Here is a 19,282-nt window from a genome sequence, read left to right on the forward strand (position 1 = left end):
TACGACATACGTTTGAAGTGTTTCTGCGAAAGTCTTAAGCCTGGTAACATTTTGATTGTGTTAGTAACGATTTTTGGGGTCAAAATGTCAATGTCCATGTGTATATTTGCTATAAAAACTTTTATGCGGTGCGATGCAACATGCATTTCACGAACCTAATGTTTGTTTGTTGTTTACCGAAGAAGTCTTCAGAATTCCAGCTCTGAAAAACGGTCAGTACAAAATCGATCGACTACGAGGCAATCCGGTGATTAACATCATGAGCAGAGATTTTGTTTTAGGTAGCCATGATGCAATGCGATGCAATGACCAGTCACACCGGACCCCTTGATCCCGTTATTCTACTCCGATGGCAACCATAGCCTGGATCTGGGCAAATGAGCTTATTCAAAAGTGTTTTTGGTCACCCAGAAGAAAATAGGTACCCGGTGGGATAAGTCATATGACTAAAACCTTCAACCGCATAATAGGCAGTTTGGGTTTTCTGGGGCAATAATATGCTGTGGTATTCATTGTTAGCGCTATGAGCATACCGTGTGTGGGGTTTGGGGCTATATAAATGGACGAATTAATATGCATTATTATCTTCACTGACTTTAGGAAGAATAACAATACCATGAAGTTTTGAAATTTTGAAAGTCTAAATACACGTAGGAAATCGAGCCAAGTTCATCCCATAAACTATTTTCGTCATGCTTGTGAGTCACGCTGTGACAAAATAACGTCACGTCTGAAAATCTTGCAAGACATGCTTTAATTTACATTACCATGAAATACATTACCATGAAAACAGGCCGAGACAAAACCCGTGCACCTTGTCACCGGGCCGCGCTTGTCGGCTGTCAATCAACCGTTTCCCGTCTCTGACGTGTGGATTACAGTTGTATATATCACAGTTGGGCCACGGAGGCAGCGGTGGCTTTCTGACTGTGTGAATGAATTCATTGCTGTGGTAGAGTTTTGACAGGTCAAAGTGACTTGACGCCAAGACATATATTTGGTTTACAAATGCGAAACGTAAGTACATTCCTAATCATCTAAATTATTAACTCTTTATGCATATATTATATAAGACAGGGCTTTAATGGGTTGAGGGTCGGTGGGGTAGCCTGGAGGTTAAAGCGTCCGCTGGTCGTAACGCTTAAGACCCGGGGTCGATTCCCCATCCGTGATATTGCTGCAATAAACGTGAAACCACACTCTCTTAATGGGTTGATATTTATTAACAACTGTTTTAAAATAATATTTTTGGAATATGCATTTCAAATTTCATCTGTTTTAATGATATCACATTATAAGAGATCACATTCTTGTATATCTACTCAACATTTGATCAAACGGATTCTGAATGAACTGAATTTCTATTCTCTGTAGAAATGCTTTGACATCTACGAAACTCTTTTCATACACCTCTGTTCACCCAGCAAAATATGGGTACCCAGTGGGATACGTCAAGTGAGTGACAAGCAGCCCGGGTTATCCGTTTGAGATGCGCCGTTGGACCAGGCACCATAGAAATCCATTAGATATCATCATCATTATTATTATTATTATTATTATTATTATTATTATTATTATTATTATTCCCCGGCACTTAAAATCTTTCACAGCGCCTCTTTCAGGTTCGAACATTCCTAGCCTGTAGCTATTAGCTTGGCTGTAAATCAATCCAGTTATGGCTTGTTTCATGTTTGTTTTCTCCACTCGTGTTACTTCAGCTCTATGCCTGAAATTTTCTCCTCAAAATTTAACATGAATGGATATTTGTAACATTTTTCACAAGCGTCATTGGGTCTTGTCATAAAACCCAAACCCAAGGGTCATGAAGAAATGTACCCCGTTGTGTCGAACTCGTCGGGTCCAAGGGGAAAGTTCGACTTATCCGAGTGTTCGACACATCCGTCAGCATTGAAAAGACCAAGAACCAACACGACCACGGTGCTTGACTTCCGATTGCGCGACTGAAGTTTTCAGTTGCAACAACCAGCTTTGACAGTTCGAGACAAAAGGGTAAATTTGTACTTGTTAGAGCCTTTGGGGACCTTAAAATGAGTTCGACACAACCGGGAATTCGACACATCTAGTTCGACACATCAGGGTAAAAATAATGATAAATATAAGGAAATCGGCAGGGACCGAGATGTCAGTTCGACACATCCGAGAATTCGTCTGAACCGAGTTCGAGACAATGGGGTTCATAAGGATCGCGAATGGGTGTATCAAAGGGCAGTGTCGCAATACCCAAGGGATGGTGAAGGGGTGTCTTGAAGGCAAGTGTCACAATACCCTAAGGATCGTGACGGGGTGTATTGCAGGTAAGTGGCATCGTGAAGGGGTGTATTACAGGCAAGTGGTACAATACCCTAAGGATCGTGAAAGGCTGTATTACAGGCAAGTATCACAATACCCTAAGGATTGTATAAGGGTGCCAAACACTAAGGATCGCTAAGGGGACTAGAAAGGGAAACTTAAAACTAATCATTTATACTAAGGGTTGAAAAATGACCCATGCCCTTTCGATGGTTACATCCCCTTTCGATGGTTGCATCCAGCATCTTTATTCCCGGTATCCCAGAGGGTAAAGTGTTCCCTCGTCAAGCCGAGGGTTCAGATGCGATTCGAGACAACGTATAAAGCTCATTCATGGTGTCCCCGCCGTGATATTGCTCGAATATTACTGAAAAAACGGCGTAAAGCTGAATTCACTCACAGCCATACAATTTCGTTGACGTGTCTTCCTAGTGGGTGCACACCTGTACAGATTTTTCACGTGTACACGTACTCTAAAACTTGTTTGTGGACGACGTTTTACTTGTTCTTTGTATCCGTCACTGACATTTTATCACAAAATAATATAGCTGGAATATTGCAAACAGTAGCTTGACACATTTTCCTCCAAAACAGCACAACTTCAAACATTTTCGACAATATTTTGGCCTATATTGTTAATATCTAGACATATGCACTCACTTTCGCTTCCTATTGATGCAATAAATGATTTATTATCCTCAGCGACTTGCCTGAAATCGATTCCCTTTAAGGTGAACAGCTTCCGGTCAGGGAGAACTTGCCATATATGGAACATAAACAATTGTTCCGTACATCGAAAACTGTCGCCCGCGGTGTTGTCGGTGTTTGCCGAACTGGTTCCAATCACAAGTTGCGCGTTGTTTTTTGGTAAACATTCGCATCTGAAATCTGTCTCCACAGGAGTTATAAGATTCGTAAAGAGCGCACCATGGGACATAACCCTATGGAGTTGAAATAAATTCGGTCAGTAGAGGGCGCGAGAGTCGATTTAATGCAACGTCGCATTAATTCATTCGAACTTTTTAATTTCATATTGTAATCTAAATACAAAATTGTTTTTGGAATACATTATATGACAGCTACGACAGGACTGTTAGTATTTTTGAGGGAAATACATTATTTATTTTTAGAGAAGTGTGGTGTGAACCAGTGCCTTTAACACATTCCAAGCAACTGCCATCAAACGCATTCTTTCTAGCAAATAACTACTTCGCTCTTACGATAACCTTTCTATTAATATCCATGAAATCTCCTTTGCCAGAACGTCTTCATTACGCTATGGCTATAAACGTCCATAAACATCCGCCATTATAGGTTTGACTATGAACGCCTGAAGACCCCTCAAATCTGAGTGATGAGATTTTATTAAGTGGTCCAAGCACAGAGACATCGCACTCACCTTCAATCGCAAGACTTGACGTGGATGTGAATATTCTGGAGGAACATCCATCAAAGACTAATATATGTCGTCATATAACGCATGGAGACTTGTCAGCCCTCATTCTTATACTGTCCCCGACGGTCCCCCAGGCCCCCCAAACTCCAGCACGCCAGTCATGATATACTTATACGTGGATTAAACGGAACGTACATGTCGCCGCCTCAGGTGAAATGTATATTGTCCCGTACGCACGCTGGTTGAAGAAGCCGCGAGCATATTAATTTATTTTGCTGGTTATATGCGGGATGTTTTAAGACTGCACCTCGATCATTCAAAGCATCATTTGTCGTTCAGCTTATGTTGGTACACGCTTTATGTTACGGTGAGTTTAGTTTTAGTAACGCTTTAGTTTTGAATTTGTAAATGAGTGATCCGTTTTGGACAATTTCAGTTCCACTATGTCATAACAAGTGTTTTGGTTTAATGTCAAACATATTTGATTCTTTGTGAAATGCGATAACGGATGTGGTGTTGTCAAAGCAAACGTTGTTTGGACATGCCAAATCTGAAACCGGAATATCAGCAGATCCGGCTAAAATAGGGGAGAAAACTCTTCTACCCAACAGTGCATAGAGGTAAGGGTATTTTCCCTACCTGCGCTTTGAGATTTCCGTAGTATCTGCTGTGTCGAAATGCCATCATATAGAAGCAATGTCCATCTACCTATAGATGGGTGTACCATCTACTGTGTCAGTATCTCGAGATATGGGTACATTAGAACGGTGTCTAAGCATCAGGTGTGTGGAGCTGCGGGAAGATTTGGACGGTGTCCCAGCTTCGTGATGGATGTACCATCTACTGTATGAGTATGTATAGATATGGATATATTGTAACCGTTTCCAAGAGTAGAGTATTTGGAGACATGGGTTCGTTTTTAACGGTTTCCAAGCGTACAGTATGTGGAGATATGGTTACATTTCAACGGTGTACAAGAACCGAGATGGGTGTACTATCTATTGTGCCATTATGTGGAGCTATGAGTACATTTAATCGTATCCAAGCGTCGAGATGGGTTTGCCATCTACTGTGACAGTATGTCGAGATATGGGTACAATTGAACGGTGTACAAGCGCCGAGATGGGTGTACCATCAATTGTGTCAGTATGTGGAGATATAGGTATATTTTAATGGTGTCCAAGTGTCGGGAGGAGTCTATCATCTGCTTTGTCAGTATGTCGAGATTAGGGTATATTTTAACGGTGTCAAAGTATCGAGATGGACGTACCTCCTACCCTTGTCAGTATGTGGAGTTGTCAGAATGTCGTGATTAGGGTATATTTTAACGGTGTCATAGTATGGAGATAGGTGTACCTCCTACCCTTGTCAGTATGTGGAGATATGAGCATATATTGCAATACCTAAGCGTCGAAATAGATGTGCTGTCTTCTCGTATCGATACGTCGATACGAATGAAGTGTCGCTCTTGTTGTTAATGCTTTAACCACATGGCTACCCCCACCACCCAGTGACTGGCCTAGACTCGAGTCCACACAGACTTATTGTGGATTTAAGAAAATCCATTTTCGGTTATTATTCATGATGATGGTGATGATTTTGATGATCATGGCGACAGTTAAAACGTAATTTTCCTTTACACATTTATGTAAAATTAATCCTGTGCGTGTTATCTTATTTTTAGACTACGTCACATGACCCAGACAACCTTGACACATGATTGACAATTTGCGGTGTATATTTCACAATGATGTACCGTAATGACGTCCGACTAATTATAAACGGTCGGGCAGGTTTAATTACTGCTTTAAACACGCTTGTCAGGTTTCAGCAAAGAGCAAAAAGTGTTTGGAAAGGTAAAAGTTTTTTTAACACTACGTGAAGTCATTCATCGCATTTAATGTCCCTCATTTGTCACGATAATTGCTCCATAAAAGCACAGTTCTCAATTTTCTGTTCGTCTTAAAACCAAGACTAATGAAGGTATTTATTCTAAATTAACAGGAATCTTGATATGTTTCGTGAAAGTTTTAAGAATCAGATATATAATCATTTTAATAATTTTCCCACCTTATTTCGTGTTTTACAGATCACTACTGGCATGATTCAACTGATTTCTTGTTCCATCGAAGGAGGATATTGAACTTGATAAACTTGCAGTAATAACCCGGAAGTGAAAAACGGTATCTTCCCACGCAGTGACGTCACGTGCCTCCTCAAAACGTCATTGATAAGCCCTGTCCATTTTAACCAATTTAGAATGTCAGTGAGTCTTATATAAATATGAACAGCCAGCATAGTTCCGGGAAACGCTTACACAACGCCGAGGGATCACTGAAGGACATTATCTTGAAAAATATCCCATCTTGACACAGTTGAATTGTGTGTTTGTTAAACTGGATATATTTCATCGAATATGTGTGTACTGATATTGCAAGGATTTTAAATTTCGTCTGTGGACTTTTCAAGTTATTTCCAGAAATCGTTCAAATCAATCACGACGGAAATATATCTCAAACTTGTGATAATCGACAAAAGAAAGGACATTTTGGTTTTCTTAACTATAATTCCTAGTGGATATATATTCACTTTAAAGGACGCAACTAGATTTCACACCTCTACAAAATATCAATTTGTGGGCTCTGAGACGACGTGTTTGTAGCGTTTTCATCTCAGCTGTAACAGTTGTGACTCAACCTCATTGACGGAATGACGCCTGGCAGTGGATACGTACAACTCTTCCTCTTCTCGATATTCACGTGCTTCACGTGCCTGTGGGAATTAGCCAATGGCAGAGCTCGTCTCATAGAGCCCACTATGAGATCGAGTTTGTGGAGACTGGGCGATGTTAACGTCCCAATGAATTATCTCGACGAGCTGTTGAATTGTGGGGGATTTTACGTAAGTATCTTTTTAATTGAATATATATTTCTTATAGCACTTTAGTTTACAGAGGGGAGTAAGTGAATTTCGTTTTATGCCACATCAAGCAATATTCCAGCAACACCACAGTGGGGGGATACCAGAAATTAGCCTCACGCATTGTGCCTATGTAGAGAATCGAACCGGGTCTTCGGTGTGACGAGCGGACGCTTTTGCCACTAAGCTACCCCACCGCCCAGTTTCTGTGTAAATACTAATGAAAGGATGGTTCCTTGTAGAGCTCAGATATTCTCACAAAAGGAGACATCTGTCATGAGCGTGCTGGTTCATGGGTAATAGCGAATACGAGTGTGAGTGAGTGAGTTTAGTTTTACGCCGCACTCAGCAATATTCCAGCTACATGGCGGCGGTCTGTAAATAATCAAGTCTGGACCAGACAAATTTCAGTGATCAACAGCATGAGCATCAATCTGCCCATTTAGGAACCGATGACATTTGACAACCAAGTCAGCAAGGTTGACCACCCGATATCGTTAGTCGCCTTTTACGACAAACATAGTCGCCTTCTATGGCAAGCATTGGTTGCTGAAGGTCTGTTCTACCCCGGGACCTTCTCGGTTCCATATTTAATGAGGGAGGCTTGTCAGAGACCTGAGCTTGATTCCGTGCTATTTTGCTTCAACATATGACCCCATTTCCAATGTGTCCACCGTGATATTGCTAGAATATTGCTAAAGAGCGGCCTAAAACTAAACTCACTCACTCACTCAGGCACTATATGCAAAGACAATAATTTCAATACCAAACTTGATGTGGGGGCTAACATTTTGTATTTATTCATTACCAACATTTTTGTTGTTTATCTGTTTCTCTGAATTTATTTTTGCTTTTGGGGTGGGGGAGGTGCGTGTTACAATAACTAATAATAAACGCACGGAGGCTTGCTTGTAGGTACGCATTGTTGTGCGACACATTGAGCAGATTCGAGATCAAAGAATGACTCCTTTTGCCTGGGGGTTCTATAAAGAACTCGATTATGTTCTAAATCCTGGTACTGAACAATAAATTTTGTGACTAATATTTTATGACCAAAGATATTAATGTCAAGACGCGTGGCTCCTATTTTTGGCCAAGTGATTGTTCATTTTGACAAGAGTGGAACGGAGAATCGTTGGATGATCAAGGGAGGCTTACACAAAAGTCTGTCCAAGGGCCCACGGCACCGCGATGCGCAACGTTTCTATCGGAGTTCACTAGTTGTGTGTTTGAGTCGTTTGGCTTAAACTTCACCCCTGAATTTCTCATTTATCCCGGGGCGGTGGGTTAGCCTTGTGGTTAAAGCGTTCGCTAGTCACGCCGAAGACCCGGGTTCGATTCCCCACATGGGTAAAATGTCCATTTCTGGTGTTTCCCATAGTGATGGTGCGGGAATATTTCTAAAAGCGGCGTGAAACTGAAGTCATTCACTTGCCAAAGCAAGTATCTCTAGTTTTTGATAACATTATTCATGAGTAGATTCATAACCCTATAAACGTTCTGACGCCGCCTTGTAGCAATATTCCATCAATGCCACGGTAGACGACATCACCCACGAGCACACCAGAAATGGGCTTTACACATTGTACACATAGGGTGGGAATCGAACCTGGATCTTTGCTTTAACCACTAGGCTACCCACCCATCGGCTTGCATAATCCAGTAAGAAGACATTCTAGATGTACTTAATAATGAGTGAGTGAGTATGGTTTTACGCTGCGTTCACCAATATTCCAAGAATATCACGGCGGGGGGACCAGAATATGGGCTTCACACATTGTACCCATGTGGGAAACCTAATGAACGTTTTTACCACTGGGCTACCCCACCGGCCACTTACAGGGGAAAAATCTGTCGTAATAGGTTTAAAGATCATCCAAATTCCTCGTATGCGGAGCAGTTCCAAGTATTTGCTAATTTAAAACGTAAATATTGCCTGGGGTATTATGCATACTGCATGTGCTGACAGTTTGAGTGTTTGGGCCGCCATAATTTGTTGTGGTGTTTGATAAATGCATTTGTGTAAGAAACCCCTTAAATAAACAAGGCCTCTTGCATACGTTTATGAAACACCTACAAACATTATCGCAACCTTGACTCGTGAAGGTCCGGGGGGTAGAATAGGTCTTCAGCAACCCATGCTTGCCATAACAGGCTACTCGTATGCTTGTCTTGAGAGGCGACTAACGGGATCGGGTGGTTAGGCTCGCTGACTTGTTTGACATGAGACCTCGGTTCCCATTTGCGCAGATCGATGCTCATGCTGCTGATCATTGGATTGTCTGGTTCAGACTCGATTGATTGCACACCGCCGCCATATGACTGGAATATTGCTGAGTTCGGCGTAAAACTGAATTCAACCATTATCACAAACTTCATCTCAGTCATGTTTATTAAAGGTTTTCTGATTTGTCAAATGTACGCGCTCACAACATATGAGAAAGTGAAAGCAAATAAATTGAAAAAATCTAGTTTTATGACGCATTTTTCAAATTTCAAATGGTGCAATGTCATATTTAGATGTACATCTATACATCCAAACACTGAAAAGTTCTCTCCGGCGGATCCTGGGCGATTGGGAGGCCTAGTGGGTAAAGAGTCGGCTCGTCACGCCGAAGACCCGGGCTCGAATCCCCACACGGGTGCAATGTATGAAGCCCATTTATGTGTTTCCCCAAGTGGTGTTGCTGGAATATTGCTGAAAGCGACTTAAACCCAAACTCTGTCAGTCGGTCGTAAGGATCCTGGGCCCACTTGCACAAAGCGATCTTAGTGCTACAACTATCATAAGCCTATGTTGGAGAATGGGATTACAACCATTGTAGCGCAGAGATTGCTTTGTGCAAGTGGGCCGTGGTCAGTTACTTCCCGAGCAGGTAAGAAGGTAGTAACAGGGTTACTGCATATAGTGGAATACCGACTGAGCCAGACTTGATTATTTACAAAACACTTGGCATTCCCTGATGACATGCACCTCGTGTATAAAGATTTATTGTAGGTTTGGTAGGAAGGTGAGGCTTCTACTGCTTATGCTTGTGACTGTATCCAGGTTGCTTTTAAGAAATTGCGTAACACCATCACTGGATTGTCTGGTCCGGTCTAGGATGGAAGCTAAGAGCTTGGAGTTGCAGTGGGACACAAATTACTTTCTGACAGAAACTCATAAGCGTGGCACCCATAGTGTCAGAAATAACCCCATTACCCACCTAACCACCGCAACCCCTCCATACAAAGGAGGAAAAGAAAACACAGAAAAAACCAGTAAACGCCAACAAAAAATATCATTCTCATGTAATTTCAACAGACAGAGAGACAGACACACCTTATTCAGTAATATTTGCCTACTGGGCCATGTGACAATTTTCTTACCACGTGGTTAGAACATAGGAATAATATATTTGATATATTGGAACAGTTTCAAACATTCTTGGAAAATACACCCTTAAGAAATATGACTATTGCTTTGATGATATTTTGTGAATTCACCAAGTTTATCATTTGGGATTTACACACACACTTACTATTGAGAAAGGGTAATTATTTTATTCTCAGATCATGTAGTAAAATATCAACTTCATCCTGAACTTGTCCACTGTGACAATGGTTACATAAACTATTCATCATCCTTATTTCGTCTGTATGCATTCACATTCAAATTATGCAGAGAAATTCAGATTTACAAAAAATCTTCTGTAACCTCTCGTCATGAAATGAGTATATAATATGCTTCAGGGTAAATTCCTAATTTTACAAGAGTATAATTACTCACCCGTTGAAGATATCACTGTTTAATAATTTTACAAAGTTATTACACATTGTGGAATAACATCGCGTGATCCCATGCTTACCATACAAAAATCAATTTTTCATTATGTGAATACACATTGTCACCAAAAAAAAAAAAAAGAAATAAATAAAAAACAAAAGGAAAAAAAAATCTGAAACCCAGTTCCTTTACAGCCTGTTTTACCTAATATTATCTTATTTGATGTAGGCTACGCTTGGAATAGGATTTGTTAACCTGTTCAATACAGTCATAATATTTATGGCCCCATATGCACACAACAATATAGGTGCAAATTTACCATCGAAAATATTAATGTCAAAATAAATACAGGACATTTAGTTGCCTTTGCAATTTTAGAGATCTCCGTCGTCAGCAGATAGAAACAGCATAATATCACTTATATCCTGGGATACAAACATACATGGGGAATATCCTTTTATACAATTCATGTACTAATTCATAATATATATAGAACATGAAAAGAATGGGGCTGAGGATACAACCTTGGCGAACACCACTGGAGGTAGAAAATGACTGTGTTTAACTATTTCCAATCTTAACAGTATTTAGCAGATCGGTTGTATTTTCATCATATTGTGACATCTCTTGCAGGAACAATGGCAAAATGCTGGAGGTCGATGCGGCGCTTGTGGTGACGCATACAATGACGTCATCAAACAAAATGAGTATCCCGGAATCTACTCCAAACAAGCTCCGATTAAAACAATCCAAATGGGACAAAAGCTGAATGTGACTGTCTACACTCGGCAGAATCTGCTCGGCTACTTTGAGTTCAGACTCTGCCCACGTCAAGATGGTCCCGTTGGTCCAAGTCTTGAGACGTGTTTCAAAACGCACCCGCCATTAGTTATTGAGGAAACGAATTCTACTCGCTATTACACCGGAAGCGGAAGGGAGTATTATGACATGCATCTGCGCATGCCCAAGGGACTGAGTTGCGACACCTGTGTGTTACAGTGGAAGTACCACACTGGTAAGTGATTTGCCATTAAGAATTTACCCGTGAAGATCAGGGTTAGAACGGGTCTTCGGTAACCCGTGATTGTCGTAAGAGGCGACTGGCGGGATCGGGTGGTCAAGCTCGCCGACTTGGCTGACACATGTCATCGTATCACAAATGCGTAAATCAGTCATCATGGTGTTGATCACTGGATTGTCTTGTCCAAACTTGATAATTTACAGATTTAATAGCTGAATATTGTTCTTTGCGGCATTGAATAACAAAACAAACCCAAACCAAATAAGACTTTAAAACTTGAGTTTGACCCATGAGTAACAAACTTAAAATGAGTAAGAGACTTCCTAATATTCTGAACATTTATTCTGAATATATGCATCTAAATGTAGCACGAATACTTGGGACGGGTGGGTACTGAGCTGGCCCCGGGTAGCCGCCTCAATAACCAGTCCCGTTATGATCAAGGAGCTTATAGTTTTAAAAATGTAATATATTGTTCATTCATGATTAAAATGTTTTGTTATCTTTGATCTAAATTGAGACTTAGCTTACAGTGACCTATTTTGAATTGCAAACACGCTTAAGATATTGAAACACTCGAAATCTTAGCCTCCGGGGTGAAGAATATATTGCCAATTCTTAGAAATGTGGAGAAATGATGGAGTAGGGTAATATGGGGTGGAGTACCCAGGTAGAACATTTGGACCCTTCCCGGGTGTACTGACATGTAACACTAAAACACTGCCCCAGGCTTGAAAATAGGATAGTTGTTTGCTATCCAGAACAATAAAAAGATTGTTTTCTTCCCCTTTAAAGTCCCCACCATAACATTCCGTACAATTTCTCATCATTTTGCGGATACGTCATGTTGGTTCCTTCAACATAGACACAGCGACGTTTCATTGCACTGGGAAATTTCTTCTTTAATAATGAAAACGAACCGAAACAAACAAACAAACAAACAAAAAACACAAAAAAAACAAACAAAAAAACAAAAACGCAAAACAAAAAACAAAAACAAAAAACAAACAAACAAAACAACAACAACAAAAAACCCACATGCCCTTCAATGCCCTCCAAACATTTTTAGACATTTCCTCCACTCCGATCTTTGTTTCTCCGATCTTCCCCCACCCAGACAGGACAAATATTTGTAAGTGAATTTAATGAGATTAACGGGACGGTACTGAATGTGGCATTAAACAGCAAGATAGCACATAAACCATCTATACTTCACATTCCTCAAAATCCGTGAATACATACTGTCTCTTTAAGGTGAAGCCGTTATTTGTAACGAATGAATCAAGAAAACAACGGTTCCAGTGGGCGGTTTCACCAGTAGCAACAGTTTTCGTTTTGCAACGTATGCAGTTTTTGCCTCCCATATATTATTTTAATGGCGTGTACTTGCCTCCGCCGCTCAGCCTTATTGTCTGTCATGAGCTTCATGCGAACAAGACATGCTTTTATTTACCCCGTCCTTTCTTTGGAAAGGGCATTTACACAGCAAGACAGTGTTATGGATACGCAGAGCACACACACGCACGCACGCATGCGCGCGCGCACACACACACACAACATACTCATGATTGCTGGACACACAAAATGTACACAATGTACACAGGATTGCTGGATACACGTAAACCATACAGCATATTGTAAACATACACTTGATTGCTGGACATAGACAAAACATGCACGTGATTGCTGGACATAGACAAAACATGCACGTGATTGCTGGACATAGACGAAAGATGCACATGATTGCTGGACATAGTCAAAAACACGCACATGATCACTGGACATAGTCAAAACATGCGCATGATTACTAGCTCACACAAAACATGCAAATGATTGCTGGACATAGACAAATCATAAGCATAATTGATTGGCACTCACAAAACATACACATGAGAAGATTGTTGGACACACACAAAACATGCACATGATTGCTGGACACACACAAAACATGCACATGATTGCTGGACACACACAAAACATGCACATGGTTGCTGGATATACACTATTGCTGGACACAGACGAAACATACACATGATTTACGATTGCTGGACATGGGCAAAACATACAGGTCACAGAGAGAGATTTTTGAGAATTCACGAAGGCGGTCATGAAATACGTTTTGCTTGTTGTTGATGTAGTCATTACCGGAAGCCTTGCTATGCGGACGGTTTCCGAATGTAACCAAAACGTCCGGATAAACGGGGTTCGACAGTGCATTTCTAACCTCACTCACTTGTAAAACAATTGTCTTCAGCTTGCCGTGCTGGCAAGAGGCTGCGGACGACTATTTTTAACGGGATGGGATGGTCACGAGTCGCACTGGTAGTTGATACAGTTATCGTTTCACAATTACATGCTCTTGATGTCACTTGACTGCCAGCTGAAAACTAACTCACTAACGTATGTTCCAGGATACAGGATGGGACGGGATCAAAACGGATGTAAAGAATGCCTCGGTTGCGGACCTCAAGAGGAGTTCATTAACTGCGCAGACATCCGAATCCTCGGTCACTCGACCAGCACGGACAACGGTCACGACAACGGCCACACTTCCAGCGCTCACAGTGACAGCAACCGCGACCCCAGAGTGACCAGCAGCATCAAATCTGGAATCGTCTACACCTACCCCCGGGCTGGTCTTCACTACGCTTACGTCCAGCCCCACGGCCGACCAACCTTTACGACTACAGCGTCAACAACAGCGATGACCACGACAGCACTTACCACGTCCTCGTCTACTACAACCACGACGACAACTTCACCAACTACAGTAATACGACCAACGAATTCAACTACACAGGTCACAACATCGACGACGATGGCGACGATGACGACAAATTCTACAGATTATTTCACGACGACATCAACAGCAGTTTCTCCAACGCAGAATACAACACGACAGCCGTGTAATGAGAGGTTTAGAAATATAATATGTGGGCCGGCTAAGCCCCAACAATCTGTTAAGGGCATGTACGGCTGGTGCAGTCGCCACTGTCGAGCCGGAAGTTGTCCGGATCACTACTGCATGTGTTTCTGTGAGTACCCGGATGGAGCCCGGGTCTATCTGAAAACCAACTTTTATATCATGAACAGCTCTTTTCCGAAAACCGGATTTCCAGTGAAAACAATGTGTTTTATTCCCACCGGGCAGTGGCGTTCGAACCCTGGCATGAATTTGTGGTGTCAGATGAACTGCCCGGGTGCTTCGTGTGAACGCGTATGCGTCCGGGCAGTTTGCATTTGAGAGTTATCTCCCTTCATGCGTCCGGGCAATTTGTATTTGGGAGTTATCTCCCCTCATGTCCTTCAACCTGTCTTTAGAGCTGTGGTAAAAACAATTCGTGAGAGTCAGTACTGTTGGGTATTTTTTTAGATGCGTGTCTTCATGAGAACACGGTTGCTTCACCCGGTCTCACCATTAGGATCGGTAAGGAGCAGATGGTGAGGAAAAGACCTCACCTACTTGACAAAGAGGCGAAAAGTATTTGTTGGATGGTCAGGATTTGTGATTTTTCTCATTTAGTGTGAACGGCGTCTATATTTCAGCCAAGGTTTGGTCGATACAGCCTCGGTTGTATGAATGTTCAACTGACAACTCATATGTTGCTGAACGCGGCGTAAAGTGGACTTCATTTACTCATCACTGTTCGAACAGAAACAGTGTCTCTCCGGAGAACCTGAGCGATGGGTCAACTTGAATGATGAATCGAAGCCCTGGGTTCGATTCCCCACATGGATACAACGTGTAAAACCACTTCGGATGTCCCCAGCCGCAATAGTGCTGGAATGTTGCTAAACGAGGCACAGAACTAAACTCACTCAATCACTCCAGGAGAGCCTATGTGTTGCACGTGCAGTTTGGAGGAACGATCTCAAAGAACATGGACTTATCAGTCTGCGTGTTTTGTGTTTCTGTTGTGTTCTGGTGTAATTTTGGGGTGGGTGGCGCTTGTAATGGGGGTTACGTTAGTGTAGTTCCTGTGTTCCATTTATCATTGTTAAATAGATTTATCGATGGCACTTTGGTCGTGTTTGGAGGAATCCACGTTTCGTAGGATACGAAACGTGACAGAATGCATTAAGAACAATTCGTGATTTAAAACCTCCAATGCATACATATTGCCTAATCTCTTATACCCAGCCTCCAATATAATAATAAACTAATCAATTCAGCCAAACAAGTTGATGTTTGTTCGGATCTTTAAACCACCTGTTGATATATTCTTCCGTTGGTGTCCAAAGGCGAAAGCATGTTTTTTTCTCATTGGAGTTATCCCTTTGTGATGTCCAATCCTTTGTTGTCGTGAATGTACCGTTCACTTTGGTACCAATGTATTTGAATGTATGTCGAAATATGTCCATTTGTCAATGTCTTCTGAAACCAAGCAGAGGTGTTCCAGCACAAAGTACTGTCACATACAGAGTTACCTCCCGTGCGTCTGCCAGTATCTTATGATCGTTTGTGTAAGTCCCACTGAGTCATTATTATCACTCTGTGGTGTGTCAGTTCATACCTGTCCTCTGCGTTTTATCAACGTGATTACCCGTGAGTCCGGGTTGGAATATTGACCTTCTGTGACCCTTTCTTGCCGTAAGAGGCAACTAACGGGATTGGGTGGTCAGGCTCGCTGACTTGGTTGACACATGTCATCGGATCACAATTGATTAGATCGATGCTCATGCTGTTGATGAGTGGACTCTCTGGTCCAGACTCGATTATTTACAGGCCGCCGCCATATAGCTGGAATATTGCTGAGTGTGGCGTAAAACTAAACTCCCTCACTCACTCACCAACGTTACAAATAGCATCATCACATATGGCTCTCGTGTCACTTCCAGGATGGTAACCAGACTCGATTATTTACAGACCGCCGCCATATATTGCTGAGTGCGACGTAAAACAAAACTCACTCACTCCAGGATGGTAGGTTAGCCTAGTGGTTAGAGCGTCCCTCATGACGATGAGGACCCGATTCAAATCCCCAGATGGTTACAAAGTGTGACGCCCATTTCTGCTGCCATTACATTGATTGAATATTGCTAAATGCTGCGTAAAACATACTCCCTCACTAACCCACTCTTTCCACTCTCACATGTGGGCGGTGGGTTAGCCTAGTGGTTTAAGTGTTCGCTCTTCACGCCGAATACCCGGGTTCGATTCCATGGGTATCCTCACATTTCTGGTGTCCCCCGCCTTGATATTGCTGGAATGTTGGTAAAAGCAGCGTAAAACCATATTCACTCACCCACTCATTCGCCATGAGTTGACTATATACTACTGCATTTCCTCATAATTGTCATCATTCGATCTGTACTGTTATATGTACATATGTATATAGCATCTGCACAATGTTATGTTTTGGGCAGAATGTTCTGTTTGTGTTTTTAGAATCGCATATAATCGTGATATAATAATATGCGTTTATTTATTTGAGTGCGTTTGAAACCGCTGTATGTGTTATCAATAAAAGCTTGAATGCTGTTTTTTTTATTTGTGGAATTAATTTTGTTTGCAAGAACAAAGTGTCGTGAATTGCGATTGTCTCGGATCTTGAATTCATCGTGTGCGTGTGTAACTTGTGAAAACCAGTCATCCAGTCCTCAAAGATCTGATGACGTCATATCACAGGTCACGTGAAAACAACCTCTCGCGAACTTTGCACAGACCTGTGAAATACGGGCGAAATGTATACTCACCCAGTGAAATGAGAAACAGAGTCTACATATGTTAATCAGAAAGCTCCTTCCATTCGACACTAGGTTTCGCATGTTATATATTTGTATACTCTTTAAAAAAACGAAAAGAAAGAAACTTGCAGACTTTATTTACTGAGTGTATATAACTGACTCAAACATAACATCATTGCTCAGTTACAGTAAAACCAGTTTACAAATTTCCAGCACATGATCATCCAGAAAGTGTTTCGTAAAACTATTAAAACCACTTTACAAATTTCCAACACATGATCATCCAGAAAGTGTTTCGTAAAACTATTTAAACCACCTTACAAATTTCCAACACATGATCATCCAGAAAGTGTTTTGTAAAACAATTTAAACCACTTTACAAATTTCCAACACATGATCATCCAGAAAGTGTTTCGTAAAACTATTTAAACCACTTTACAAATTTCCAACACATGATCATCCAGAAAGTGTTTCGCAAAACTATTTAAACCACTTTACAAATTTCCAACACATGATCATCCAGAAAGTGTTTCGTAAAACTGTTTAAACCACTTTACAAATTTCCAACACATGATCATCCAGAAAGTGTTTCGTAAAACTGTTTAAACCACTTTACAAATTTCCAACACATGATCATCCAGAAAGTGTTTCGTAAAACTATTTAAACCACTTTACAAATTTCCAACACATGATCATCCAGAAAGTCTTTCGTAAAACTGTTTAAACCACTTTACAAATTTCCAACACATGATCATCCAGAAAGTGTTTCGCAAAACTATTTAAACCACTTTACAAATTTCCAACAAATGATCATCCAGAAAGTGTTTCGTAAAACTATTTAAACCACCTTACAAATTTCCAACACATGATCATCCAGAAAGTGTTTCGTAAAACTATTAAAACCACTTTACAAATTTCCAACACATGATCATCCAGAAAGTGTTTCGTAAAACTATTAAAACCACCTTACAAATTTCCAACACATGATCATCCAGAAAGTGTTTCGTAAAACTATTAAAACCACTTTACAAATTTCCAACACATGATCATCCAGAAAGTGTTTCGTAAAACTATTAAAACCACTTTACAAATTTCCAACACATGATCATCCAGAAAGTGTTTCGTAAAACTATTTAAACCACTTTACAAATTTCCAACACATGATCATCCAGAAAGTGTTTCGTAAAACTATTAAAACCACCTTACAAATTTCCAACACATGATCATCCAGAAAGTGTTTCGTAAAACTATTAAAACCACTTTACAAATTTCCAACAAATGATCATCCAGAAAGTGTTTCGTAAAACTATTAAAACCACTTTACAAATTTCCAACACATGATCATCCAGAAAGTGTTTCGTAAAACTATTAAAACCACCTTACAAATTTCCAACACATGATCATCCAGAAAGTGTTTCGTAAAACTATTAAAACCACTTTACAAATTTCCAACATATGATCATCCAGAAAGTGTTTCGCAAAACTATTAAAACCACTTTACAAATTTCCAACACATGATCATCCAGGAAGTGTTTCGTAAAACTATTAAAACCACTTTACAAATTTCCAACATATGATCATCCAGAAAGTGTTTCGTAAAACTATTAAAACCACTTTACAAATTTCCAACACATGATCATCCAGAAAGTGTTTCGTAAAACTATTAAAACCACTTTACAAATTTCCAACACATGATCATCCAGGAAGTGTTTCGTAAAACTATTAAAACCACTTTACAATTTTCCAACATATGATCATCCAGAAAGTGTTTCGCAAAACTATTAAAACCACTTTACAAATTTCCAACACATGATCATCCAGGAAGTGTTTCGTAAAACTATTAAAACCACTTTACAAATTTCCAACATATGATCATCCAGAAAGTGTTTCGTAAAACTATTAAAACCACTTTACAAATTTCCAACACATGATCATCCAGAAAGTGTTTCGTAAAACTATTAAAACCACTTTACAAATTTCCAACACATGATCATCCAGGAAGTGTTTCGTAAAACTATTAAAACCACTTTACAAATTTCCAACACATGATCATCCAGGAAGTGTTTCGTAAAACTATTAAAACCACTTTACAAATTTCCAAAAACCACTTTACAAATTTCCAACACATGATCATCCAGAAAGTGTTTCGCAAAACTATTTAAACCACTTTACAAATTTCCAA

The 19,282-nt window shown here is 40.6% G+C and overlaps 2 protein-coding genes across 3 annotated transcripts in view; one reads left to right on the top strand and one right to left on the bottom strand.

The window, feature by feature from the left end:
- Positions 1 to 3,748, bottom strand: part of LOC137259888 (probable methyltransferase-like protein 24) — a 36,502-nt gene extending 32,754 nt beyond the window's left edge. Inside the window, exon 1 of the mRNA XM_067797530.1 lies at positions 3,710 to 3,748. The gene's annotated coding sequence lies outside the window, so the exon portion shown is untranslated. The remainder of the gene's footprint in view (positions 1 to 3,709) is intronic.
- LOC137259886 (uncharacterized) lies at positions 958 to 16,853 on the top strand. 2 transcript variants are annotated; one of them, XM_067797524.1, is made up of 4 exons: positions 958 to 1,017; positions 5,796 to 6,607; positions 11,025 to 11,406; positions 13,824 to 16,853. In XM_067797524.1, exons 2-4 carry the CDS (start codon positions 6,416 to 6,418, stop codon positions 14,654 to 14,656), a joined length of 1,407 nt encoding a protein of 468 aa, XP_067653625.1. In that variant the 5' UTR covers positions 958 to 1,017; positions 5,796 to 6,415; the 3' UTR covers positions 14,657 to 16,853. The 2 variants fall into 2 exon arrangements, with proteins under 2 accessions (XP_067653625.1, XP_067653626.1); XM_067797525.1 differs by lacking the exon at positions 958 to 1,017 and adding an exon at positions 3,992 to 4,073.
- The last annotated feature ends 2,429 nt before the right edge of the window (positions 16,854 to 19,282 follow it).

This window comes from Haliotis asinina, chromosome 13, assembly GCF_037392515.1.
Source record: "Haliotis asinina isolate JCU_RB_2024 chromosome 13, JCU_Hal_asi_v2, whole genome shotgun sequence".
NCBI classification, from domain to species: domain Eukaryota; kingdom Metazoa; phylum Mollusca; class Gastropoda; order Lepetellida; family Haliotidae; genus Haliotis; species Haliotis asinina.